At 39.8% G+C, this 26,466-nt stretch overlaps 2 protein-coding genes across 2 annotated transcripts; one reads left to right on the plus strand and one right to left on the minus strand.

The window, feature by feature from the left end:
* Positions 1–1,741: 1,741 nt before the first annotated feature.
* LOC140935608 (uncharacterized) lies at positions 1,742–17,995 on the minus strand. Its single transcript, XM_073385172.1, has 18 exons — positions 17,641–17,995; positions 16,079–16,253; positions 15,380–15,515; positions 14,395–14,507; positions 13,746–13,806; positions 12,848–12,909; positions 11,894–12,327; positions 11,001–11,609; positions 9,850–9,920; positions 9,168–9,265; positions 7,813–7,876; positions 7,614–7,702; positions 6,866–6,928; positions 6,251–6,429; positions 5,592–5,680; positions 4,795–4,842; positions 4,588–4,642; positions 1,742–4,037 (listed from the first exon to the last, which is right to left on the minus strand). Exons 1-18 carry the CDS (start codon positions 17,870–17,872, stop codon positions 2,959–2,961), a joined length of 3,657 nt encoding a protein of 1,218 aa, XP_073241273.1. The 5' UTR covers positions 17,873–17,995; the 3' UTR covers positions 1,742–2,958.
* Positions 17,996–18,433: 438 nt separating this feature from the next.
* Positions 18,434–25,704, plus strand: LOC140935609 (alpha-L-fucosidase-like). Its single transcript, XM_073385173.1, has 9 exons — positions 18,434–18,493; positions 19,428–19,789; positions 20,708–20,814; positions 21,171–21,301; positions 22,152–22,282; positions 22,868–22,968; positions 23,585–23,717; positions 24,188–24,358; positions 25,340–25,704. Exons 2-9 carry the CDS (start codon positions 19,458–19,460, stop codon positions 25,581–25,583), a joined length of 1,350 nt encoding a protein of 449 aa, XP_073241274.1. The 5' UTR covers positions 18,434–18,493; positions 19,428–19,457; the 3' UTR covers positions 25,584–25,704.
* The last annotated feature ends 762 nt before the right edge of the window (positions 25,705–26,466 follow it).

The following is a 26,466-nucleotide window of genomic DNA, read 5'->3' on the forward strand; positions in this document are numbered from 1 at the left end:
AAGGGGACAAATGATGGTTTGTCTTTCTTCCGAACTAGCCTGGGACTTGGCCTTGGGCCAGGCTCCGCTGTAGGGAAAAAATGTAAGAAATGAATGAAACGGCATAAAAAAAATCGGCAAGCGAAGCAAGCTGAGCGGTGGACTGGGGAGGGAGACATTTGACCAATCTGAGAAAGAGACCAGACTCTGAATTCGTGTCACTAGGATCCGCCGCCCTTTCCCCTTCCCAGTCCATCCATCCTTTCCCCCTCGCCACTCCTCATCCAATACAATGTTGAAAGGGGCTATACCAAGGGCTTCACGCTTTCAACCCTGTCGGTGGGGTGGGAAGAGAGACTGGGAAGGTTCAGTTGAAGTCGCGCGCGAATATTTATTTGGCGTGTGTTGAAAAGCGTTACAGCTGCACAAATGTCCCAAGACGAAGAGGTTAAAAAAAAATGTGATTTTGTCTAATGCTTAAAAACAAACAGAACGTGTTAAATTAAGTACTGCAAAAGAGGTTTCACTTGAATGGTCACTCCACTATTCGCACTTAGCCTGCGAACAAGCTCTACGGGGCGCTCTAGCGGGTGGGAGAGCTTGCAACTACGTCTCTCTCTGGAATTTGAATTCCACCTCCAATTCCCCTGAGGCTCCCCGTCGACTGAGCTGTCAGATTTCCGCCAATCAGCGCGATACGGAAACGAGCGCGAATGTAAAAAACCATGAAAAACACGTGCCAAAGCTAATGATGTCATTAATTATGTCATCTGCGCCAATCAGCATACGCCACTTGCACATCTCCCATAATGCACCTTATTTGCCCCCCAAAACTTGGCATAACCTTGTTTTTCATTTCTCTTGGGTATTACAGCTGTCCCAAGAGAGACTGAAAACAATGCTTATGCAAAATTTTGGAGGCAAATAAGGTGCATTATGGGAGATGTGCAAGTGGCGTATTTCGCATCGACTTTTTCGATGCAGATATTTAAGTCCCAGAGACGTCATTGACCACTCCGGAAAATACCATAACATACCATAATACTGTTAATGATAAAGGAAATAAATCATATATGAACTGAGGAAATGAAATGAAAATAAAGAAATGATCGGCGCAGTGAACGCAATTTATGCAATTGCGTAAAGAAGCCTGAAAAAAATTCAGGACTTCAACGGGGTTCGAACCCGTGACCTCGCGATACCGGTGCGATGCTCCACCAACTGAGCTATGAAGCCATTGACGTTGGGAGCAGGTCAATTGTGAGTTCATATGTTTCCGTCAAAGAAATGAGTGTAAATGAACTGCGACGATCATTTCTTCATTTTCATACCATAATACTGTTTGTTGGCCACTTCAAAACTTTGCATAAGCATTGTTTTCAGTTTCTCTTGGGGCCATTTTAACTCCCAAGAGAAACTGAAGACAATGCTTATGCAAAATTTTTGAGTGACCAACAAACAGTATTATGGTATGTTATGGTGTTCTGGAGTGGTCAATTGCAAGCTCTCCTTCTTTTTCCCGCCCCGCCTCCAGAACGCCCCGGAGAGCTTACTAGCAGGCTATTCACCCTGGGAGCGGGAAGAATTAAAAAGACAAGCTATACCCCCACCAACGAAAAACATTACAAAAAAGGAGACTGGCTGGTTTGGTTGATAGCTGAAATATCATACCGGGTCTGAGACGACTAGACTTGCTTTATTCCGGGTTGGCTCGTCTGTTTTAAAGCTGTAGCAAATTAAAGCCAAGAGTCAGTCATAAGTATTGGAAGAAAAAAACGATTTATTCCCAAAATAATTAAATAGTTACATAATTTCTCTATTTTGTGAATCAGTGGTTCTGAACGAAAACAAAATTAGATTATTTTAACCGTGAACCAGCCTGGATAGACCTTTCTCACCATGAAACGCGGTGGAGGTTTGATTGCTCATACAAATCAATGTTTTTGTCAACTCAAGCCTCGAGTCGGTAAAGTTGTTCACAGGAATGCGGGAACAGACCATTATAAATAGTTACTCCAAATATATTTAAAAACGTGATTTGGTTCAGGCCACAGCTGTTCAAAAGGTGGATAAATCTCTATCCACTGGACAAGTATTAGGGAAACCAATTGCACTATCCACTGGTTAGAAATTTATCCGGTGGATAGCGCTATCCATCTTTTGAAGAAATGGGGCCAGGTCTGAAACGTGAAACGAAGCGACGGTTTCGCACCCTCTAGGTTTTAGGGAGTTTAAGGCCATTCTCACACTATGCCGGATAGCTTCTCTTGCCGACACAAAAAGCTATCCGGCATAGTATGAACAACTATCCGTTATGTAACTGTCCACGTTAGAGTCCAGCGCGGCGCAGCTTCACTCCATTACAGAAATCGCGCTGTCATCACTGTTTTCAATACCCTATCCGGTCTGGTTTTCGCGCCGGCGCAAAAGCTATCCTGTGTGGATAACTGACGGTATGTGAACGTAGCTAAAACTATCTTTTGCCAATAAACTTGAATACACTGATGAGTCAAACATCAGTCAGAGTCATGAGTCAAACGCCGGATGGCCAGGCACGTTTTATAAATAGCAGGCAAAAAACAGGTTTTTAAACTAGGATAAAAAAACCGAGATGATGCACCGTAATGTCGGGTGGTACTGGAACACGAAGCGTTTTGCAAAACCTTATCTAGGAGGTGTTTGCAACTTAATTTGGCTGTTTGAAAAGAGCAATACCTTGCGCTATTACTCAAGTTTCTTGAACTTTTCGTTCAATAAACAACCAGTTATTTAGCTAAAATGCGTAAAGCTTCACGTTTATTTGAAAAACACTTAAACGAACGAAAATAAGAATGTCGCAAACAGTCAATGTCATAAGGCACAATAACAGGTTGGATATTGACAGCAACAAAGCCACACGTAACGGTGGTCTCCGTTAAATACGCGGTAGATTCGTTGGATAGAAACAGCATCTTCAGCATTTTTTCACGGCTTGGTCAGTCAAAAAAATAGTTTGGAGCGGTCGTTACACCGTAGATGGTCCTTACTTCCACATATCACACACGCCTTTAGTCCCCCGGGGCCGAACACCCGGTGGGGTTGTACCGGAGCGGTAGGTGGCTCGGATGAATCATCAGAACTAGAATAATCCGTAGGCTTATTGGGCGTGTCTCTACCTCGCCCACTCTCCCTTATGGGTGCAGTGCGATGGGGTTTGCTTTGTGATGATTCATCAGACCGTTGCCATTTGACAGCTTGCCCAGATTGTGCCGAATTGTTTGCTCTATGTTGTTGTTGCTGGTGTTGTGTACTACTCTGCGTACTCTGTTCATCATTCCGCCAATTCATGCTGGAGTCAGCTCGTGTTGGGTTGTTACGTGGCGCACAGCTAGCTGCAGCGGTTTGCTTTGTTTTTGACTTAGTACTCAGGACCGTCATGCGCATTTCTGTGTCCCCACCATGGGTGGGAAGAGGAGAAAATCCTGGGGGAGGACGTGAAAATATTTTGGACTGGTTAGGTGGCTTCCCGCCGGCGGGAGCGTTTTTAGGCTTCGTAGTCTCTGACGTTAAATTCTTGAGCACAGCGCTATAGGACATAGTACCGACCGACTTAATTGGCTCTGGGCTTGTTGCCACAGAGGTGCTTATATTGGAAGGTTCAATAGAAGCAGCGGGAATTGGAGCCATCCTTTCGGACATATCGCTTAAAGGGTCCGCTACTGTCTCATCAGAGTCCTCCTGGAAGTACTCTGCTGAATGCCTTCTTTCAGCCCTGCTAACAAACTTGCGTGGTCCTCCTCGACTATAAGGTGTTCCATCGTGGCCGGGTTGTTCTTTAGGGGGGCTAATTTGTCTAGTGGGTGAAACTCGTCTTGGTCCTCCTGTGTCTTGAGTGCCAGTTAGAATGAGCTGCTGCAGTTCCTGGTTGAGCTTGTGTATTTCAACGTTTTTTTCAAATGATTTGGTTGGTGACGGAGACTTTGACGCTCTCTTTGGTTCATGGGTGTGGTTAGCTGTTGTTATAGGCGCTTTCTCACTCTTCGGTTTTGAGGTCTTCTCGTTGCCTTTCTCCAACAGACCTTACGGAGACAAACACATCGCCTCAATAACAGTAATCATCTTACAACAACCACCAACTTCTTTATCTTTATAACACTGCACGATCAAGAGGGTCATTATGAGAACAGAGACGCCTTGATTTTGAATAAATTTTTCCCATCAGCAAGCCTTACACTACGTAAGTTTAACATGTACCCGGGCTCTATTCAATATTATTTTCACACTCAGAAAAAGTAGTTGCACTTGTACAATACACTTGTCTGAGTTTCATTAAATTGACCACATGATGAAACCATACGTCAGAGAAGACTCTCTACTTTCGTAACACAAACAGCAAGAAACGGGAAAATAGCACGTGGAAGAAGCGTCAGCGCGCAGTGCGAAGGGGTAGCTGAGTAGAAAATGAGCGAGCGAGAAAATAGCTCGCAATTTTATCCTGTTGAGTTAAGTGGATATACAGAATCGACAAAAAAAGGCCTTTTAGGAAGCTCCTACTGTATACCTCGCGTTTCCTCGATTACTGCTTATATTTAAAATGAAACGGAAATTATCACAAAGCACAAATCTCACCTTTATCCAAATACATTCTTATTTCTAAGATAACACCGGGAGGGAATCCTGCCTCCTGAGGGAAACATAAAGTAAAGAATTATTAATACAAAGGCAACTCTAGACAATAGAAGAACTAGGCTATTTCAGCATCTCAAACGCCTGGAGATTCAGAGGGTCGCATCCTGGACAAATAACTAGAAGTAGATAAATCGAAGTCATTCTCACCTGAAGCGTTCTCTTTAGCTCTTCCCACTCGGCTGTTAAAAGAGAGTCCTGGAAGAAAAACGTAGAAAACACATAAGGTTTCTTTGCTTTAATAAACATTAATGTAAAAGGCAACGAGCCACACCCTCGACTTGGGCTAAAATTTCACAAAAGAATTTCGACTCTTTTTACCAGCGAAAATCATAGATTATTTGTAACATAATCATAACTATAACAAAATTCTCCAATCTGATTGGTTCTCAACTGCCCTGATTTCAGCCTTAATAGGACAGTTTAATAGGACACTACGCGCCATCACGCGCGCGCTTAAATGGCTTTTTTTTCATAGCTAGCGAAAAAATCTTGGAATTTCTTGTGTTTTGATTTAAAAAGAGCCCTATATATCACAAATTTTGTTAAAGTTATGATTAATTGGTAACAGAACTTCGTGTCGTCCAATTCGGTCTGTAATCATACTCGTGATTAAACAAATCGGACTCCCGCTACGCGGTCGTCCGATTTTGTTAATCACTCGTATGATTACAGACCGAATTGGACTCCACTCAGTCCTGTTACCATTACAAAGCACTTGATTATTTTAGTACAAACCAATTAATCTAAGGTCTTTCAGAACAGCTTTAAAATCTGATAACACAGCAGCTTAGCCACTCTTGATGTCATTGCTGTGTAAAAGGTTTCACGTCAAGAGCAATGATTGAGGATATCAGTAGCAACAACAACAAATCATCTAGAAATTTTCACTCCTCAAGCTTAAGAAGAAAACAAGACAGACAATATTTAAGAGCAAAAAAACTTACCCTAATGCAGTTGTCAAAAAATTTGGGCAGCAAATCCTGAAGTTTAAGATTCTTTAGCATTGATTTTACTTTGCTGTAAGGATCCCACTCTAAAATGCGCAGGGAAAAACATTAAGTCAAATACAAATGTTAAGCACTGACACTGAAACACTGAAAAAAATTAAGGTACAGAAGACCATTTTTACTCGTTTCTCTTTAGGCTGGAAACTTAAAACATCAGGGCCGGATTTTTCAAAGCTCTCATTCAAATGGCTGCAAATTACGCCAGGTTCGTTTTCAAAACATCGGCTATATATCTGTGTGGATTTCATACAAGGTGCCTGTACTGAGTCTCTAGACAGCCAAGTCCAAGGAGCAACTAGTCACCCTCCCCACCCATGAAGCTTATGACTAGTCAATCACTTCCCCCAAGCTCTGCTAGTAGTGTTATGATCAAGAGTCATCGCATTGATTTGGCTGGCCTAGCCTGCAGGAAACACCTTTTAGCAAAATCACACAGATATACATTCACTATGACACTGAATATAACAAACTACATTTGGCACGTCAAACACAAAGTACATATTATTATTATTATTATTATTATTATTATTATTATTATTATTATTATTATTATTATTATTATTATTATTATTATTATTATTATTAAGCATATAGACCTTCATCCTCATCATTCTCTTCAGTCCCCTCTGGTTGTTGCTCTTCTGTCATGTCATCCTCAATGAACACTTCACCCTCCGTGAATTCATTCCCAGTTTCCTGCTCGTCTGAGTCTTCCTCTACCTTCCAACCTGATGCTCTTAAAAGTAAGATGTCCAACAGAGTACTTTTTACAGGTCTGTTGAGGTGAAAAGAAGGAAGCCAATCATTCAAACGAGAACCCACGGCTTGGCATGGCAGAATTGTCAATTTTTACAATCATAGCCTGAGAAAACAGCAAACATTTGGCGCAAAACAACTAGTTTCCCAGTGAAATGACGTCTGAGAAAGGAGCACAGAAATTCCATACTGTTGATGCGTCACTACCCAGATCTGGGTGATGTTTCTGATTGGTTGTGCCATGTGGGAAATTTGCTTCAGCCAATAAGAAGCACTATCCAGTTCTGGGTAGTGACGCGTCATCAGTATGGAATTTCTGCGCTCATTTCTCAGACGTCATTTTGTGGGGAAACCAGTAGAGGTATCGCGAAATGTAGGCTGTTTTCTCAGGCTATTAAAAAACCGACCAACCCTAGAAAGTTATATCTTATCTCTAGGAAGCACACATGACTTACACAGCTAGATCTTGTGACAGCACAAGGTCCTGAATGGTTCCAAAATACCTGGAGATCTCATTCCTAAGAACCACACACAGTACATAAAAGGACTGTTAGTTCAAAATTCAATTGGTTTCAACCTAGTTTTACATGTATTCACATTTTCCTTTGTCTTCTAACCCTTACAATAATTATTCATGCATAATTAGGGTTAGGAGACCAAGGAAATTGACAGTGTTTTTCACGATAATTTATACTACTACACGAGATATTTCTGCAATTTGATTGGCTTAGAGTAGTGGTATTTCAGCTTAATTTGAAATACCTACATGTGAAAATTACAAACCTTTTGCGGGTAGCAGTATAAACAAATAATAGCATGATTTGTACATGATATTTGGCATAAATACCACTCGTGATATTTCAAAAGTGTCTCAAATTTCACTCCCCTAACGGCTCGTGAAATTACATATAACAAATTCGAAATATCACTTGTGTTATTTATGCCAAATATCACTACAAATCATGTTATTACCTTTACAAACTACATTTATTCCTAGGACTACTTTAATTGGGTTACACTTCAAAACCTGAATCATGCACGTGCTTTTGAGCATTTACTTGTACAAGAGAGCCTAAAACAGTAAGAATAATGGACGAGTCTAACAGTGCAGTTGCAACAAATGTAGAAAATTATACCACAATACTATGGTGAACTATGTTGTATTTTTTGAGAATACAAAGCCTAAAAGGCTGTCATACTGACCCTTCTGTGAGGTCAATGGTTGGTCCTGTCACCATCAGAAAGCTCTTCAAACAAGCGGCATTTAGTTTGTGAATAAGTACTGAATCTGCCTACAAGGAATACACATAAAATGAAAGCAACACAGTGGTTAAGCATGAACTTGACTGCCACTTCTGAAAATCAATACTGCTGGCTAAATAGGTCACTGACATGACTTTACCTGGTCAAATGATAACCAGTTATGTAAGCTGCTGGCTATAAGGCCATCCACTGAGAATTTAGACCTGTAGCATAAAAAAGGGATAAAACATTAATTTAATAGGGTCAGATAGACACACACAAAGTATCGTAGCCCGTTCCAGGCTCTGAGATAGTCGGGTCCGCTGAATTGAGAAAGCGCGAACACAAAAAATAGAGCGAGAGGAAACTTTCCTGCCCTACCAACTTTTCCTGTGTGTTTTACTTTCGCGTTTTCCCCCAAAATCCGAGGGCCTGGAACAGAGAGACATTCCATGGAAGTGCCCCCTGCTGTCTGCAGTGAGAACACAGGTTTTGCATGACCTGTCTCCAAACTAATAACATGATTAAATAGTCTTTTTCGATAAACAAGGAGAAGTGTTCCACAAGGGTAATACTGACCCTGATATAGAAAACATGGATGAAAAAATTTGGCAAAGCTATGAATTTTAGCTGATCCTTTTGATATAGCTTCTCAACCATTAACAGTAAATAATATTACTAAAGACGATGGACAAACCATCAGCAAAAGCATGGAAAGGACATATGTTACATAAGTGTAGCTTAATGTAAGCTGGAGCAATAAAGTACAGAGCAGGGGGTTGTAGACACTCTTTTCTTGATGGGAAAGAGAGCAATAGAGGTGTTGGGAAGGAGGACAGGTATTGAAACTACCAATTCTTAGCCTGCATAGCAGTCATTTCCATTTTCACTTAGCAAAGTGAGCGAAGTGCAAAAAATGAGAAAGGGCAAAATAGGAGCAAAAGACTAGGAGCAGGGGGAGGGGTGGAGAAGGAAAGGATGGTTTGTTGATGCCGAACAGCATTTGATAAAATATCTGCAGTCAGCAATGCATTTGCTTTCCTCTCCTCCCCTACTCCTTATCTTCTGTTCGTTCCCAGCCAATGCCCTCTACTCATGCATCTTCCATGCTTCTAATCCACTTGGCTGATAGGCACTGGAGACGAAAGCTGTACAGGCTACTACCAATTCTGGCTTGCTGGATATTTTAGAACAAGTGCATGCATTTTCTATTCAAAATGATGATTTTGAAAGCATGAAGTCAAACAAACTGTAAAACTGTATTAATTTTAATTTTTATTATACGTGACCTACAGTTGGCGACAAAATTGTTGAGACATTGTACTCAAATAGGGTCACTTCAGAGAACAAAACAATCCACACCCCTACCCCCTCCCCTAGCTCCATTCAAAGTTGGGGTGTTTGTTGTTTTCTACAGGTAGCTCAAACAGCAGCACAATATTGCTTGAAGAGGATGGGGGAGGGAAAGCTTCTCAACTAGTTTTGTCACTGATGGTGTGTGTAATACTTACTCACCCTGAAGAATCATTGTCACCTAAAACTTCCAGATAAAGTTTCCCAAGAAATGATGAAAATCTCTTACATCTTTCAAGGCAATCTGTTGCACTGCATTGCTAAACAACAGACACAAAAATCGTTCAGCAAAAATTAAAATAAACATCAGACAGTGCAACAATGCAACAAAGTGGTGAATTACATGTACTGGCTGGTACAAAGCAAATAATAAATATTATGCAGAATACAATTTCCAAAAAATAATATGAGAAAAGTGATATTATTTATACATGTCTTAATATGAAAACCTACATTTTTTGCAGAAAATCCTAAATCAACACAAACCTACAGCCCCCCAGTTTTTAATGCCAAAGTAAGATTAAAAAAAGTTATACATTCAACTCTTGCCTTGAGGACACCCTATTAATATATGGACAGCAGCTAAATCGATAATTCCAGGCAAAAATATATTGCAGACATTTGACTGATATAAACTCCTGCTATTATGGACTCTCGCTAATGAGGACACTACCTTGAGGTCCGTACAGTGTCTGCTATCAAGGGAGTTGACTGTAAAACAAACTGTCACTGCTAAATCCCTAATGTATTATTCTAACACTGACAGGTAGTAATTAAGTATATAAAGAAGGGGTGATCATTAATTGACCATTTGAAATTCCCATTTTGTTTTGTACTTTGATACCTCCATTAAAGCATCTTGACATTGTGTTACTTCTTTGTTGAGAAAGTCTCCAAACTCAGGAATACACATGTCTTATAAGGAAGGAAAAAAAACATAAAAAATGATTGGCAAACATGAAAAATGCAACACTGCTAGTTTAATAATAATAATAATAATAATAATGATACCGGTAGCACTAAATAATAACTTTATTAATAGTGCTTAATCAATAATATGTTCCAAGCACTTAACAATACCTAATATAAAGAAAACAAGATTAAAGATACATGTATACAATAACTATACTATTCTTTACAAGAGTTCGAAATGTGCAGCTATCAAAGCCATTTTGATTAACCTACAACTAATATTTCAAATACTCTAAATGGAATACTTTAAAATGTACTAACAATCATAAATACTCTAAAATGTTTCAATAATCAAAAAAGAAATACAACTTATTGAATTTGTAGGCTTGTTTAAATAAGTGTGTCTTTCAGAGCCCTCTCAAAGGCAATTATGTTTGCAGACTGTCTGACCTCCAAGGGAAGGTCATTCCAGAGCTTTGGGCCTACGACGGAAAAAGGCGGATCACCATACGATTTACATGCAGTGTTGGTCTTACCAACCTCAAGATAATTCTGCACAGCAGACCTACATGTAAGTGATCTAGAAAAAGTCCTATAATTACAGCTGTAAGCAATTCTGAGATGCAAGAAGGTGATTGATCATTAAGTCTTTTGTACACAAGTAACAAAATCTTAAATATAATTCTGCCATTTATCGGTAACCAATGAAGACTACAGAACCAATGAAATATTATGAAATTTCCGAATTTAAGTAACAATTCTAGCAGCAGTATTTTGAAGTGACTGTAATCTGTTCAATTTTTAATATAAGCTGGTCATCCATAAAGTAATGAGTTGCAGTGGTACAATTTGGAGCTAACAAACTCGTGGATCAGAATCTCTGTTGAGCTCCTGTCAGGATAGACAGTTTAGGTGTGACTGTGCACACTTCAATAGGAAAGAAAACAGTCTCAAGATCACCATAGAATCTAGCCTGTTTTTCAAATATTATCTGCATTATTAATATTATTTTTAATAACTACTATTATTATTTATCTCAAACCCAATATTACTTTAAAATCTGAAAAAAAATTGACGAAATACCTCTAAACATTGTACAAACGCTCTTAGCAACACTGCCATACTTGTTTCCGTCCATCACTTGTTCAAGCAGTAATTGCAAGATTACCGACACCTCTGAAATTCCTTGAAAATCTTGTGACAATCTGCTGTCAGCAATAATTTTCTCAAAGTCATGTGAGTAGTCTTTTGAACTGTCTTCTACCATCCTGTCTAAAACTTTCTTTACATTCCGTTGAAACTTCCAGATTTTCCAGTCAAGCTCCGCTTTTATTGTCTTATCCCTTGTATTTTCATGTAATGGTTGCTGTTTGAGAAATTCTGGTTGTTGAAACTGGAAGGTTTGTTTCTGCAAAGGCTGTGAGTTTAAAGATTGATCTTCCGTTTTTGCTTGTTTAGTTTGAAACTGAGCAGCTATGTGACTCCGCCCTATTTTGGGGCTGAAGGCAAAGTTAGAAAATGGTGGATGCTGTTGATCATGATGTTGAAGAAGAGAATTGCTGTTACTTTGTGGTAATGAAGAATACTTGTCTAACTTGGGTTCTGAGTTCATAGTAGCTGTATTGCTTGTCTTTGCCCTAGCATTTTTAACATGAGGTGGCTGATACTTGGATGGCATTTCTGCCTTTGACACTGAGTGAGTAAGAAATGACAAACAAAATGAGGATAAATGAACATTTACTACTATAAAACACTCTGATACCCCCTTCCCCCCCAAGACACCTTGGTTTTACTGCCAGTAGACAAGGCAGGAAGGGGTGGGGGGTGGCAGGGAGGGGTGGGAGCTTAACAGACAGTGTGGGTGCTTATTTAAAACTCCCTAAAATTTGAAGAATGACCAGGGAGACATCAGGTTTTTTGAATTTGTAATCCTACATGTAAGTATGCATCACTGCAAACAAGAGCATCTGTCTTACCGCTTAAAATTCCTGAATCCTGCCCTTTGGAATGGCTTAGAAATTCATTTGGACTTGCCAGATGAGGCCTGGCCATGCGCAATGCTTCAACAGGTCCAGAATCAGCTCTTTTCAGATTGAAAGTTTCTAGGTGATCACTTTCCTTACTCTGTGCAAACATGTCTGGACTCGGTGGGAGGGGGACATTGTTTAATGAAATATCATTTGAATCTCGTCGTGAATCAACTGCGTTCTCAAAATACGATGACCCCCCTTGCAGAGATTGTTCCTTAGATGAAAGCAATGAGCCACTGAGAGCATTTCTTTTCATGTTAAGTTGGTCTGTAGTAGATGTGCTATTTGTTATCCATGATGGTTGCTGTGATGGCATTGGATGGAATGTGAGCGATTCCCACTGCTGGTCTAAACTGTTAGGTTCCTCAGAATGAAATAACCTACAACAACAAACACAGTTATCACTCAGATTAAACTTTGTGTCCTTGAATAAGCAGTACCCTCATTTAACCTTGATCAACTTCTTTCCCTACTCCCCCTATTGTCTTAATAGGCTAAGGGACCCCAATGATGGAGATGGCAACGAGCATGTCAATAACCCCACAGGTGTAATAAGCAAAACAACAACAGCTCTGCACATGAATCATGCTTGTTTGTCAATTCCTTTGTCACCCCTGCACATCTGTAACATGTACAACATGAAATTTTAAGTTTCCTTGAGAACGTAATTCAAAAGGTAACAAATTTTACCATACATGGTCCTCTCTTTCTTCAGCTCCAGCTTAATTTCCAATCTTTTAAAAGACTAAATTATTGGGAGAAAGTTTGAAAGGATGAAAAGATGGGTTTTCAGTCATGTTTTCATTCGTATCACATTATAAAATCATAAGATCCCTATTCATTATATATGGCAAGGATGTCACTAGGAGAGCATTTGCTAGAAGTAAACACATTACTTACTTTTCTTTGTAACTGCTCTCTTTTCCCCAAGATGCTGAACCAGCTCCTGCATCAACAGAACCCTGAATTATAGAGAAAATCGATTCACATAATTTTCCAGAGGATAGCGTTAAAATCTACCATAATTACCAGCAACCATAGAGGTCTTTTTTACGCAGCCCTGGTCTTGTGATCTAAGATTTTTTAAGTTGCCGGGTAAATACAACAAGTAGGTAGAGAACCTGTTTTTCTGTTTTTCTACATTAGAAGCCAGGGGTCATGTTCAAAGCAACCAACTAGGGAAATTCCCAGTCCCAAGTCCCTTAATGACAGCCCTTGTGAATACATGAATTAACATGCTGCAGAACCTTCAAGTGGATGAGAAGCTCATCATGAGGCCTCTGTGCAAGTAACTTTACCCAATGATTTACCAAATTATATCTGCTTCTGAAAATAAACCTTACATGTACAAGCTTTATATAGCTCTGTTCCTGTTACGAATCTTAAGACAGGTGCGGATCCAGGATTTTTTTTAGGAGGGGGTGCACTTGTCTCTTGCTCTACTTTAACACCAATAAACCACATAGTTTTTTTTTTTTTTGCAGAATGCCAGTTGTATTAGAAAACCGGAGGTCATATCAGGGGGGGGGGGAGTGCGCACCCCCTGCACCCTCCCCCTAGATCTGTCCCTGTAAGATGCTTACAGGAGAATTGCTTTTTGAAGATGCAGGATATAATATTATTATGCTTACATCAACTATACCAGCAAAATGAGCAAAAAAGCTCCACTATTATCCGGCTTTTGTACACTATCTCTTTACAACATAGGACAGTACATGTCATGCATGCTTAAGTAATTGAACAATATGCGCCATCATGCACGCACTTGTATTTTAGCTGTTTCATGCACTGTAAGTACCTGAGCAAGGCCTTCAGAAATAAGGATGTCACCAACTGAACTTTCTCGTCCATTGCTGTCTCTGCATGAGTAAAAAAAAACATGTCATTGTCGAAAAGGTAAGAAAGTCCTACACATACATGATGTACTCACTGGAAGAGCTAAATCTATGCCAGGTGAGATATTTGATGGATAAATTTAATTGTGTTTCATCTCTCATTGCCTTTGGGGCCAAAATTCATAGCTTACATATATGGCTGTAAGTGAAGGATCGAATGTGTTACAAAGTAGAAGCAAATGGCTACCAAATAAAAATGCCAGGTCACTAAACAATGAGTAAATGAAAGTGTGCATGAAATTCATAACTGCAATAGTGTTAATATAGGGTAATATTCAGGGCTTGAAAAAATAGTCCCATCCAGTCATTCAGGACAAGAAGATTTTCCCACTGGGCATTAAGTGACTTTTCACACTCAAATACCGTGTGCAACAGCTTCGTAAGTCATCTTCAAACTATTTATAAGTTAAGAAAGGGGTTCGAAAGTTTGTGCTACACTGTACTCTGAGAACAATCTGGAATTCAAGTTTTTTTCAAGCCCTGCTTTTCATTTAAAGAAATTGTCATACTACCCATGTAATTCTTTTTCATCTCACTTTTAACTAAACTAACCTTATATACAGTTTCCCTCTAATACCATCTGAAAAATGCATTCTGAGTTTGTTGCTTGATGAAACAAGTTCCCTGAACCTTTTATTGGCTTGAGTAGACCAATGTTCACCAACCTTTCAACAAAACAATAAACTTTATGAAAATGATAAGAAAGAATGAGTGAGTGAGGCCATATCACACAGATTTATAAATGTATGTACTTGATACAGTGTATAATGATTGTAACAAAATTAATCTATGGACCAGTATTGCCTGGCCAGCAGGCATGTCAGGGGAACATTTTTGTGTAACTCTCCATAGAGTTCTTCTTTTACAGTGGGAATGAACTGCTGTAGAGGCCAGAGGTCAGGTACAGTGTGCATGGGACAGATCAGATTAAAATGTCCCACCCTAAAACGAATCCATTGCTACACACATAATTGTACATCCTGACGGAGTAGTTTACATTGTGGCACACAACATTGATAGGGACAGGAACAAATAATATCAAAATAAACAAACAAGTTGTAACACACTGAAAGAATCTGGACTAGCTGGAAGCAGTTCCTGCCCTTTTAAGCTGCAATGTTGAATTCTGAGTTGAACTCAGGACTGTCAAAAACAAATTTAGCCAGAGGTTAAGGTGATGCTTGAAACTGGCAAAGAAGTCCCATTCCGTAGACCAGGACAAGTAGGTTTTCCTGCTGGGCAAGTAACTTTTATCTTTTAGGGTCCAGGCAAGTCATCACCTAACAAAATCATTATAACTAAGACAAGCAAAAAGTTGTCCTGGGCATGTAAAACATGAGAACTGCTTGCCCAAAGGAAAAGCTGGGATTGAATTTTTTTTTTTGAGCACTGTGGATCTTGAGTTGACTCCTTCTGTTTATGGCCCAAAAGGGACTGCAAAGCTAACAGCACCTAACTTTGTTCAAATGTCATAAGATTGTTGTTAATATAAACAGTTTCTTTTGTTCAACTGGATGACAAATGTAGTTTGACTTACAGGGTGAACACCTTCCAGATTAACATACTGTGCCATTGGCCGACGAGACATTATATCCCCAGGAGTGGAGGAACAGAGCTTGTTTAAAGGTACACACTCTGACTGGCCATAATCCAAGTAAATTACATCCACCACACTAGTAGAAAAAAAGAAACCACAACAGTACATGTATATTAATACTATGCAAAGAAAATAAAAAGTATTCTCCTACAGTTGTCTTATCAAATTCACATTGTACACTCAAAAAGGCCATGGTTATTAAGGATTAAGCGATTTTGCCTGGTTACAGTACAACCATGACAACATGAATGGTCTGAATGGCTGCTTTTCATAATTCCCCTTTGCATGTAAAAGTGTCACCTTCAAAAACTGCAGGGAACTGATTGTGATTTTCACTTCATTTTGAATAGATAGTATAACACTGTATGTTATAGACGAGTCAAATTTGGTTTTAGGTTACTTTTGATTTAACTTTGGTTGGATTTCAATTTCCTTTGTCTCATATCCCAAGGGGACAAAGTAAATTGAGAATCAGCATAGTTTTAAGAATATTTTAGCCTGAAATGAAATCTGACCTGTCCATGTAAAAAATGCACTAACTCAAGAGCTTAAATACGAAATTAACCTTCCTTAGAATTAAAATCCATCACAGCCAATTTTTTCAAAGGAGATCAAAATTAAAATTGCAAAGTCATTTACTTGTTGCTGAGTCTAGCAATCTGAGCTCTCCTCCACTGAGAAGTCTCTGTATGTCTGACGCACACAGGCTGGCCAGGTACAGGAGCTTGTTGAACACCAGAATGTTCTTGTTCATTGCACCATGAATTTAATGCTGTCATGTAAGTGTCAAACTGTTTCAACTCATTTAAACTGCCTGAAAATTAAAATAAAATAAATGAAATAACTACTCCTTATTTGATGTTTTGATAGCTCTGCGGCTCACGTATAACTGGTTGGTGTATTCGTTAGACCACAAACCCAAAAGTAAACGAATTAGGTTTGATTCTCAGCAGCCATTTGGGGGGGGGGGGGGGGGGGAGAGCAGACTATGACCCTAAGGGATGCATTCTGAAACATTCCACATGCAAAAAAATGAGTAAAATGTGCAGGAGGTTTAATATCTACAAAGATTCTCATTAAGAATTCTACTGTCTATTTACAAAACATTTCATTTAAGCTTCAAAGTAGTACAGTGTACTTTAATGTGAAAATACCGGGGTCAATATTAAAAAAAAATTCACAGTACACTGTTCTATGAGCTTCCCAATTATTTTTTTATTATGTCTTCTTTTCCATATCAGCTAATACTACATAAAACATTTGTTATTCAACTTTAAAAAGAAAGCAATGAGGGTCCTTGCTTTCACAGGGCTGGGAAATGGAAAGTTAGTGATCTTACAGTAGAATAGGGTACTTCAGGAGTTTCAATAACTTTTGAAGTAAGCGTTGAGACAAGCTAACATGGGTTGCCATGGGTGTTACGAAAACTAAGACCTAAGACCTAAGACCCGTCTTAGCCTCCGCCTCAATACTGATGTGTTTCCAAATTTTTAGAAGAAGCAGATCGTCAGCACGTAGGTGATAGTTTTTGATTGTTTTATGGATTACCTTTAAATTTGACCTAAAACTAGGTGGAAAGAATCAGACAGAAGATAATTTGACAGGTTAGACCTATTTCAGTTACAATTTGACTTCATACTTCGACTGATTCGATTTTAAGGGGGTGTTAGTTTCCGTAATCTCGAAACCTAAGACGGGTCTTAGGTCTTAGGTCTTAGTTTTCGAGGGTCTTAGTTTTCATAACATCCGGGATGCCATTTACATTCTGGTAAGCTATCCCGGCAAATTAAATGGTGATTTGTAACAGGTACCTGCTGGACTCTAATTGAAATCACTAGGGCAGAGAAGGTAGACAATGTCCCTGCCGACTTGGAATTGACTGAGTAAATGCTTTATTGTATCAAGAGGCAGGTTGAGCGTCTTTGTTGACAAATGGTTTGCAACCATCGTTTACTTTTATATTAGGTAATTGACCGTGAAGTGAAGGTTAACTCATGATCAATAAGCTCATCCCTCCAAGAAAGTGAACAGAGATCAAACGTAATTCTAAACTCAAGCTGTGAGTCGGAAGTTTTTCTGGTTGTGTCTAGGGGTTGTGAGACAAAAGCAAACATTGTTTAGGAATACAAAGACATTTTTTGTTCAGGATTGTCCTTCCTAGGTCACAGCTGAGTACAACTTTACGGTCCACTTAAGCTTACCTATCTGAGCCCAAAAGTTTTCCACATCGATAATATGCGTGACTCTTACGATCCTATCATCCTTGGTTGTGTCTTCCTGTATCTTTTTAATCTCATCCTCCCAACTTTCTTTGGGTGAAAGAGGGAACACCGCCGTTGAAATAGGAGAGCGGACTCGTGTAGTATTTTCGCCAACAGATTTCGAGGCTTCCCATCTTGCCAAAGCTCCCCTGCCTCTTCCGCGGCCGGTCATCGTCTATAAAATCTTTTCATAACATTGGTACATGATCGTTTCTTGTCCTTTACTGTTTAGTCGTTTTTTTGCACAATTTTATAAACTGTAAACGATCTCTTTCATCGAAGACAAACGTGACTTGCGGTGAATGTAAACCATACTGAAATGTTGCAGGCGTTCCTGGCCGCCTTCCCACGTGACACCTCTGCCTTTACAATTACCAGGGTACACTGTATTTGCAGGCACGCAGTCGACAAGCTCAACCACTCATGAAATCCAGGGAAGAATTTCCCGGTTTTGTTTAAACTTAATTTCCCACTCCTTCAACCCCACAAGCTGCATTCTGGCAAATATTTTCTAAAAATCTCGAAACCGCAACAGGTGTAATCGCTAAATTACATGTACTATTCGAAAAACCGCGGCAAATTAATAGACAGCATTATGGGTCTTTTTTCACACGATCCATTTTTTGGATTGTTCGTATTTACATTCGATTCCGCCGCGAAACCATGGTATAAATATCGTTTATTTTCTATCCTTACATGACGTAGAGATTGAATTTCCTTCCAATCTTGAGCGCGTGACATTCAGGTGAAAATTCTTTCAGGAGGGCAAATTCAGTGCAGGTGAATGGTTCAGGTAATAACAAATGTTCGCAGGAACTCTCCAGAGAGTTGAATAATGCATGTTTTATTGAGATTATTTATAAGCTTCCTCTGTTCTTGTGCATAAACTAGTTTTAAGTTTCCTGGTTTAAACCGAGACTGCATATTACTCAGCAAAATTAACTGACCTAATGTCACTATTTGCAATTCGGTCAATTGGTCTTATTATAAACTCTTCATAAAAATAGTTGCTTAGTAGTTCGATCTGTTAGTGGTCTATAAAAGCTTTTTAAGCCTATCTGCTGCTAAAAATAATTCAATCTCAACTGTAGCCTGAGCAGGTTCATACATGTATTCTGAACAGAAGGCGCCAATTTATAACAGAGAGGGAAGAATTGCGTTACAGTTGTGTGTCCCAGGATGGCCGGTAGTGCGGTTGCTTGTTGCTTTACGTGGCAGAATCTGTTTAATAGCCAGTCCCAGGCTCAAAATTCACCCAGGCCCATAATGGCAGGATCGTGGAGGTGGGGGTGGGGAGTTACCTACCCACCCTCCCATGAACCCCTCATTCTCTATTATGTTACGCTACAGGGGCGGATCTAGGGGGAGGGTGCAGGGGGTGCGCACCCCCTCCACCCCTGAGATGACCTGCTGTTTTCTAATACAACCTGGTATTCTGCAAAAAAAAAAACTATGTGGTTTATTGGTGTTGAAGTAGAGCAAGAGACGAGTGCACCCCCTCCTAAAAAAAATCCTGGATCCGCCCCTGCGCTATAATTTTATGAACCAAGCAAAATCGGGATTGCGTCATTCCATCTGATTTGGGATTAACAATGTTCTTCCATTGATGATCAAGGATAAAAAAAAGTATGTCTCAAAGGCAGTGTATTTGCTGGCTGTCATGCTTCACATGTTGCATTTTTTCAAGCTATCAAGGAACAGGTTGACTTGATTTTACTTCTTTATAGGTTTGAAACAAATACTACAAGTAACAGAAGATGTCCAAAGTGCTGCTGGCTCTCTTTGCCTTCCTCTCTGTGGTCTCTGCCCAGTATCAGCCAACCTGGGAGTCACTGGACTCACGACCCCTCCCCTTGTGGTATGATGAGGCCAAGTTTGGTATTTTCATGCATTGGGGGGTATACTCAGTGCCAAGTTTTGGAACAGAATGGTTCTGGTACTACTGGAAGACTGGAAACCCTGCATTTGTGGAGTTCATGAAAAAGAATTACCCGCCAAACTTTCAATATGCTGATTTTGCTCCAATGTTTAGGGCAGAATTTTTTGACCCAGATGTTTGGGCCCAGTTGCTAGCTATGTCTGGGGCAAGGTATAAATAAAATAAAATAAATTAATTTTTTTCTGTTACAGCCTCAAGGTATATAAATAATGTTATGTTTCTCGACCTTTCTCGAATATTTCTGTACAGCCAAAGCTCAGGAGCCTAGCTAACCACCTAGGAAATTTACTGCTATACACTTTTTTTTGCTTGTTTTCACATTAGAGCTTTTATCAGTACACTTTGAACCCAGAAATCAGAAAATTAATTTGTCAGCGGTAATAGGAAAATGGTATTTTGATGGAAAAAGAATGTTTGCCTGACTTTTCATTACCTGCAGATTGAAGGTTACATTTTTGTGGGAAAAGTAATCTGAGATTTGTATAAAATATTAAACTGGCCCATGATTGAAAATACCATGACAAAAGCCTAGTATGGGATGTGCAATTGCTCTGGGTTCTATAAACTCCTGTGCTGTGTGTAAGTACATTTATGTATAATCCAAACACTGATTAATTTTGCTAAAAATACTTACAGTAGATGGAGTGGTGTATCTCACTGAATAAGAATCTAGCAGGGGCGTAGCCAGCCCATAGACCAGTAGGTCTAGGCTTACAAATGTTTGGTTTGATTACTCTATCAACTGTAATAAATTATGCATTGTTGGGGTGAGCTAAAGCGCTTAAGAGCTCAAAGTTTAGGTGTGGTTAGTGCGAGCTAGTCTTGCGTGCAATCAAAAGAATTATAAACAAGCTTTGGTCAGGATGTGGAAATGAAATTCTGACCCAGAGTCAGCCAGGTCTACAACAAGTTGAAAAGCTAGTTATGCCCCTGTCTAGTGCCAAGGATCAGAAGTACATTTGATGTGTCCAAAACAGCAGTTGTAGTGTGTATTTTATTTCAGACCATGTACCAATTCTATACAAGGTCTGACCATTTCCATCTATTTCCTGCTTGATCATTATGTAGGTATGTAATTTTGACCAGTAAACATCATGAAGGTTGGACAAACTGGAGGTCTAATGTCTCATGGAATTGGAACTCTGTTGACAATGGACCCCACAGGGATCTTGTGGGTAAGGATCCTTTTTTAGAAGTAAATTGGTCTTCAATTATTGTGGAGTGGTGATCTGCCTTAAAAGCAGTTGCTGGGGGTGTGAAGCCCATTTCTCCAAATCCTCACCCTATTTCTAACCCCCCTAACCCGAGGAAAATAATTATCATTTTCCTCGGGTTGGGGGGTAGGGGGTTCAGAAATAGGGTTAGGATTTGGCGAAATGGGCTGCACACCTTCACCAAGAATTCACAGGAGTACCCCCCCCCCCTTTGGGGTATTCTCACTTTTTGAGAAAGTTAAAGATACTTCCAGCCTTAATGAGGATTATAAAAGAATAGATAAAAGCAGTTAACACTATTTCTTTTCTATTGACAGGTGATCTTGCCCAAGCAATTCGTAAGAACACAAACATCACATTTGGATTGTACCACTCGCTGTTTGAATGGTTTAATCCCATCTTCTTAAAGGACCAAGCAAATAATTACATGACTCAAGATTATGTTAAGGTGTCAGCTATTATTTGCATTCTCTTCCCATCTACAGACTAATTTAAAGTTCAAGTTCCTACATTTTTTGTTATAAGCTTGTTTTTTAGAGAATTCCTTTCTCCTTTCATTTTCCAAACTCCTTTATTGATGCGGTAGTTTGGTTCCTTGAAAACCACATGTCCCCTCCCCATGGTCCAAGCCCTTACCTTTTTACCTACTGGTTTTGACAGAAACGGTACCCCCTTTCCTATACCTTTAATTGACAAATGGTAGCACCCCTTTCACATACCAGCTTAGAGGTAAAATGCTGCATCCCTTTTAACTGCTCTAGGTGCACTGCAGGGTGCAAAGAAAGTCAGTTTTACAGGCTGCCATTCGGGCAAGCTGCAGCTAGCGTGTACTAGCCCACAAGTCATTGCAACTAGCCCCAAAACCCTTTTTGATTAGCAGGATTGATTACAATCCTTCTGTAAGTTGAATTTCCCCAAAAAACAGCACTTGCCTGTCGGGCTAGTTAGGAACAAAATTTAATAGCCCGATAGCAAAATCCACTAGCTCCGGGCTATTGGACACAAATTTCTTTGCACCCTGCACTGACATTTAAGTATAAATGAATCACACACAAGTTTCTTGTCTCTTTCACAGCCATAAAATGCACCTGTTAGCCCTTTTAGGTCCTATCACAGTATGCAATGACAAATTTCCGTAACCTTTCTTATACTTCACTAGTGAAATTCCTACCCTTTCGTATACCTGAGGCCTGAAAAAGTACCTCTTTCGGGTGGAGCATCCCCATATTGGCCATTATAGGGAGTACTTCCCCTGGCCGTCGTTACAATTCAGGTTTGTGACAGTCTTCTTATTTTAGGAAGTGCTTCTTCCTGAGTTGTATGACTTGGTCAACACTTACAAGCCGGAGTATATTTGGTCAGATGGAGATGTGGGACCAGATACATACTGGATGAGCAGAGAGTTCCTTGCTTGGCTTTACAATGAAAGGTGAATCAAAAAAGGTAGCCTGCTTAGCAAGCGTTTCCAATCTAGTTACTGCGTGAAAGTTGGAGCAAGTTCACTACGCAGGCAGCAAAAAAGGCGTAACACTCTTGTGAGACTTAGCCTCTCACCCAGACGTTCTTTTGGCTCGTCACGCAGGGAAGGAACACATGACGAGGTCCTTAGAACGTCCCTGTTAGGGTAAAATTTTATCAAGCGAGCTGGCATATGCAATAGCGGCAAAATGTCTAAAAATAAACGTAAAAGGTATTATTCGACATAGGAACTAATAAAAAAGTTGAGTCATATTGAGGTAAACTTGATCATCCCTGCCCCAGGGGTAAGGTGGAGCCATTAAATGGGAAGGGGTGGGCCTGTATGAGGTCAAAAATCCCCACACCTTTAACTTGTCATTACCCCTTGCCTGCCATTCAAGTAAAAGCTAAGAAATAATTTTAAAAAAACTGTTTTTGTTAAAGAACTGTTTGGTTTGGTTGACAACTTTTGTTACTTTTAAGTGATGCGAGAGAAAACAGTGGCTCCAACAAAAGGTATATAAATGGCTCCTGTTTTCGTGTGGTAAATTTTCAGCCCTGTTAAAGATACGGTGGTGACTAATGACCGCTGGTGCAGTAATGGATGTTCCTGTCATCATGGGGGTGTGTATACGTGCTCTGATCGGTACAACCCAGGTAGGTCGGCTTATACATTTGACACACCTTGTACCATTTTGACAGTTTTGCGTGGTTATATTTTTAATATGGCCTCGTCCACACGTTTTCTCTTGTTTGGTCTTCCGTCCACACGTATCCGGTGAAAACCGTCACCGAAAACGTATCTTCTTAAAAATGCTCTTTATAGTGAAGATTTTTGAAAAGGCAGGCTTCTCGCCTACCTGTACCATACGGACGAAAACGAAGATTTTCGAATACGGTGACGTCATATATCATGTACAGCATTACGCATGCTCCGTAAGGGATGCTATAGTGTTTACTTAATCGTATTTACATTGTTTTAGCTTCTTGTGGATGTGCAAAAAGGATTCGAAGATGCTACGTGTGGACGCGTATTTTTTCGTGGAGAAAAAAATCTCCGTTTTCAAAAATATCCCGATACGTGTGGACGGAGCCTAAGGCCCTTTCCTAAGGCCCTAAGGTTCATATAATTTAGCCTCTACATCTGGAAAATCCACGGACTGGTCTTTGTATGGCGCAAGTTCCTTTTTATCAACTAGAAGTTTTATGTAAATGCCGCTGTTTTTATCTGAAGATTTCTTTTCCTAGTTGTGACATTCCTTTGGTTTTCTAGGAAAGCTCATTAATCATAAATGGGAAAATGCTATGACGGTGGACAAGTTATCTTGGGGCTACAGACGCAATGCAGATATCATGGATTATTTGACAATTCAAGAACTGCTATATCAGCTTGTTTCAACAGTCAGGTAGAGGAATAGACATTACCAGCTAGCAAGACTCACGAAACAAAAATTGCGGGAAACACTGTTTGAATTTCTTTTTTCTATTTCGTGCTCCGCTGGGCGTCTTTTCATCAGTGCCTTACCATAACTATCCCAACACCTGCAAAAGTTCATTTTAATTGGAACTGAAAAACGCTGTCGAATTTAATATACGGCTGCTTTGCTGCTTACGGACCATTTTAAGGCTTTTCATTTGTGTGAAAATTTGTGTGATTGGGCCGTTTACTTTAAGCGCGCGCGCGGTTCTGCGATAACGTTTTCGAAACGTGCGTGGGTTCAGATTTCACTTATTCCACCGCGATCTTCTTAGGACCGATAGGACTTTCATGATTATCAGGGTTTGGACTGACAATGCTTGCAATAAAGAAGATACTTTCTTCGTATTTTGTGGTTTAAGTAAAAAAAAAACGTTGCTGTATCGCTGTTTTATGTAGTTGCGGCGGAAACCTACTGATGAATGTTGGCCCAACTGCAGATGGAAGAATCATTCCAGCATTCCAGGAACGACTGCTTCAGATGGGAGAATGGCTGTCTGTCAATGGTGAGGCTATTTACAGCACGAAGCCCTGGAGAGCTCAGAATGATACCATTAGCAAACATGTGTGGTAAGTTTAAAATATTTACTAAAGTATAGATTCGTCCATTGGTCTATTTGGGCACTGGAAAACGTGTATCTGTCTCGGAGTCCTGGTGGGTTCTTAAAAAAAAAGACGCAACTTGCACCGCGGGAAAACATGGAACCTCTGTCATTTTTATTTTGCTGTTACTTATAGCGCGACTTTTGCTGGAACTTACATTGCCACTTTTGTTTTCAAGCTCGAAAAACACGAAGCTCTTACTTAAAGGAAGCGCTGAAACACGAGAAAAATATACAGGGGGTGCCAGGGGAGGTTTACCAGCGAGGAATACTTTATCTATTTTTGCTCTCGAAGAGAAGAAGCGTCACTGAAGGCAGTGTAACATTTCCGTGTTGGTTAATGATCCGAGGAGATCAATACCTGGTGACGTTTGAAATCGTCTTTTGGTGCGTTTATATCCCAAATTAAGGCAAATACGTGAGATTAGTTACATGGCTGCAAAAGTGATGTTTAAAAAAAGTCTGCGTGCGTCTGTTAACCCATTCACCCCTGGGAATTTCACCGAAAATCACGTTTTGAAGGTAGTCGAGCCGTTTTCTGGTCATTGTATGGCTATAAAAAGCGAAAAATTACCACAAAATCGTTTGCAGGTCGTGTGCTTCGCGGCCTTCTGATCCAGATGCATTATATAGTTATACGCAGAAAGCCAGCGAAATTTCGAGACTGACTATTTCTTTTCGATTTTCTTGTCTCATTTCGGTGCTTAGGATTAGATGAAAGGAAAGATAATTCTGGTATGGTTTGAGAGATCTCTTCACCCTGCATAAGTTAGCTGACAAAGTTGTCCTTGACCGTTAAAACTCATGACGTCACAAACGGTAGAAGGGACGTGGATCCGTCCGCACGGGCAGTTCAGGGGCGAAAGGGTTTAGTTGAAAGTGGATTCGTTTTCCTTGATCCTTTGTTCCAGCCTTAGATTCAGCTGTTTCCAACTCTTTTTTCTTTTAGGTACACTTCTAAACCTGATGCCGTGTACGCTATTCTTCTTGAGTGGCCCTTAACTGATGAACTTACCCTCGGAGCTCCAATCAGCACCAGTGGAACTCAAGTTACCATGCTGGGTTATGAACGGGAGTTTAACTGGAAACCAGCCACTGACAAAGGCGGAATTATCATCTCTGTTCCTTGTATTCCAGCAAATCAACTCAAGTCCAGATGGGCCTGGGTTTTTAAGCTGCTAAACGTTCATTAAAGCAACAACGTGGATGAAAAATGCATGGATTAAAAGACACTGAGAACCTTTGTGGACCGACGCAACATAAACAGTAAAATTTTCGTACTGCGTTTATAGATACGCAAATGATTTTTGAATAAAGGTGTATATTGACTCATTTTCGGTGGTCTTATAATTTTGTAGTAGTAAAGAAGGGAATGACTTAGCCGTCTTTTTGTCGGGGTTGTCATAATTGTTTTGAAAGTGCATAATAGTATTGTTAAAACGTGATTTGGAAATAGAGAAAGAAAGGTGGAAAATAATGTCCCAGCTTACACTTCATATATAGCCATTAACAGTTATCACTGGCAACAAATTAATGAAGAAGAGCATGAGGATTCATTACAACTTCAAAAATCCCAAAAATCCTGAGTACCCTAAATTTCTCCCAACATGAGATCCTCTTGTTGATGCAGTACGAGCCGATCGTACAACATGACGGGTTCTCGTAATTTTAACTCACTCATGACAAAGAATTCCCATGGCTGTGACCCTTTTTGAAGTAACCTCATAAGTACAAAATTGGCCTGTTCACAGGTTCTTTGGTAGGGGCAGAGTTCGTGCTATTCCTTGAAGTGAATAAAAGCCCTTTAAAAAGAGGAATTGAATTCGCTTTTGATGATGAAAATGCTCAAAACTTGAAATTTTTGCTTGGATGGGAAAAAGTATAGCGATCAAAGTAGTTCAAAGATCAGGCGTGAATAGAGAGGAGAAATCGTTACATTACACCGCCGAAGTAGCACAGTTTCTAGATCTTAACAAACCGCGGTCCAACAAATATGGCAGAAAAAATTGTCGTGTGTGAATAGGCCATTTGCACTAAGAGGTCATGTAACATCGTTTTTATGAAAATGAAAGTTAT

Source organism: Porites lutea, chromosome 4 (assembly GCF_958299795.1).
Source record: "Porites lutea chromosome 4, jaPorLute2.1, whole genome shotgun sequence".
NCBI classification, from domain to species: domain Eukaryota; kingdom Metazoa; phylum Cnidaria; class Anthozoa; order Scleractinia; family Poritidae; genus Porites; species Porites lutea.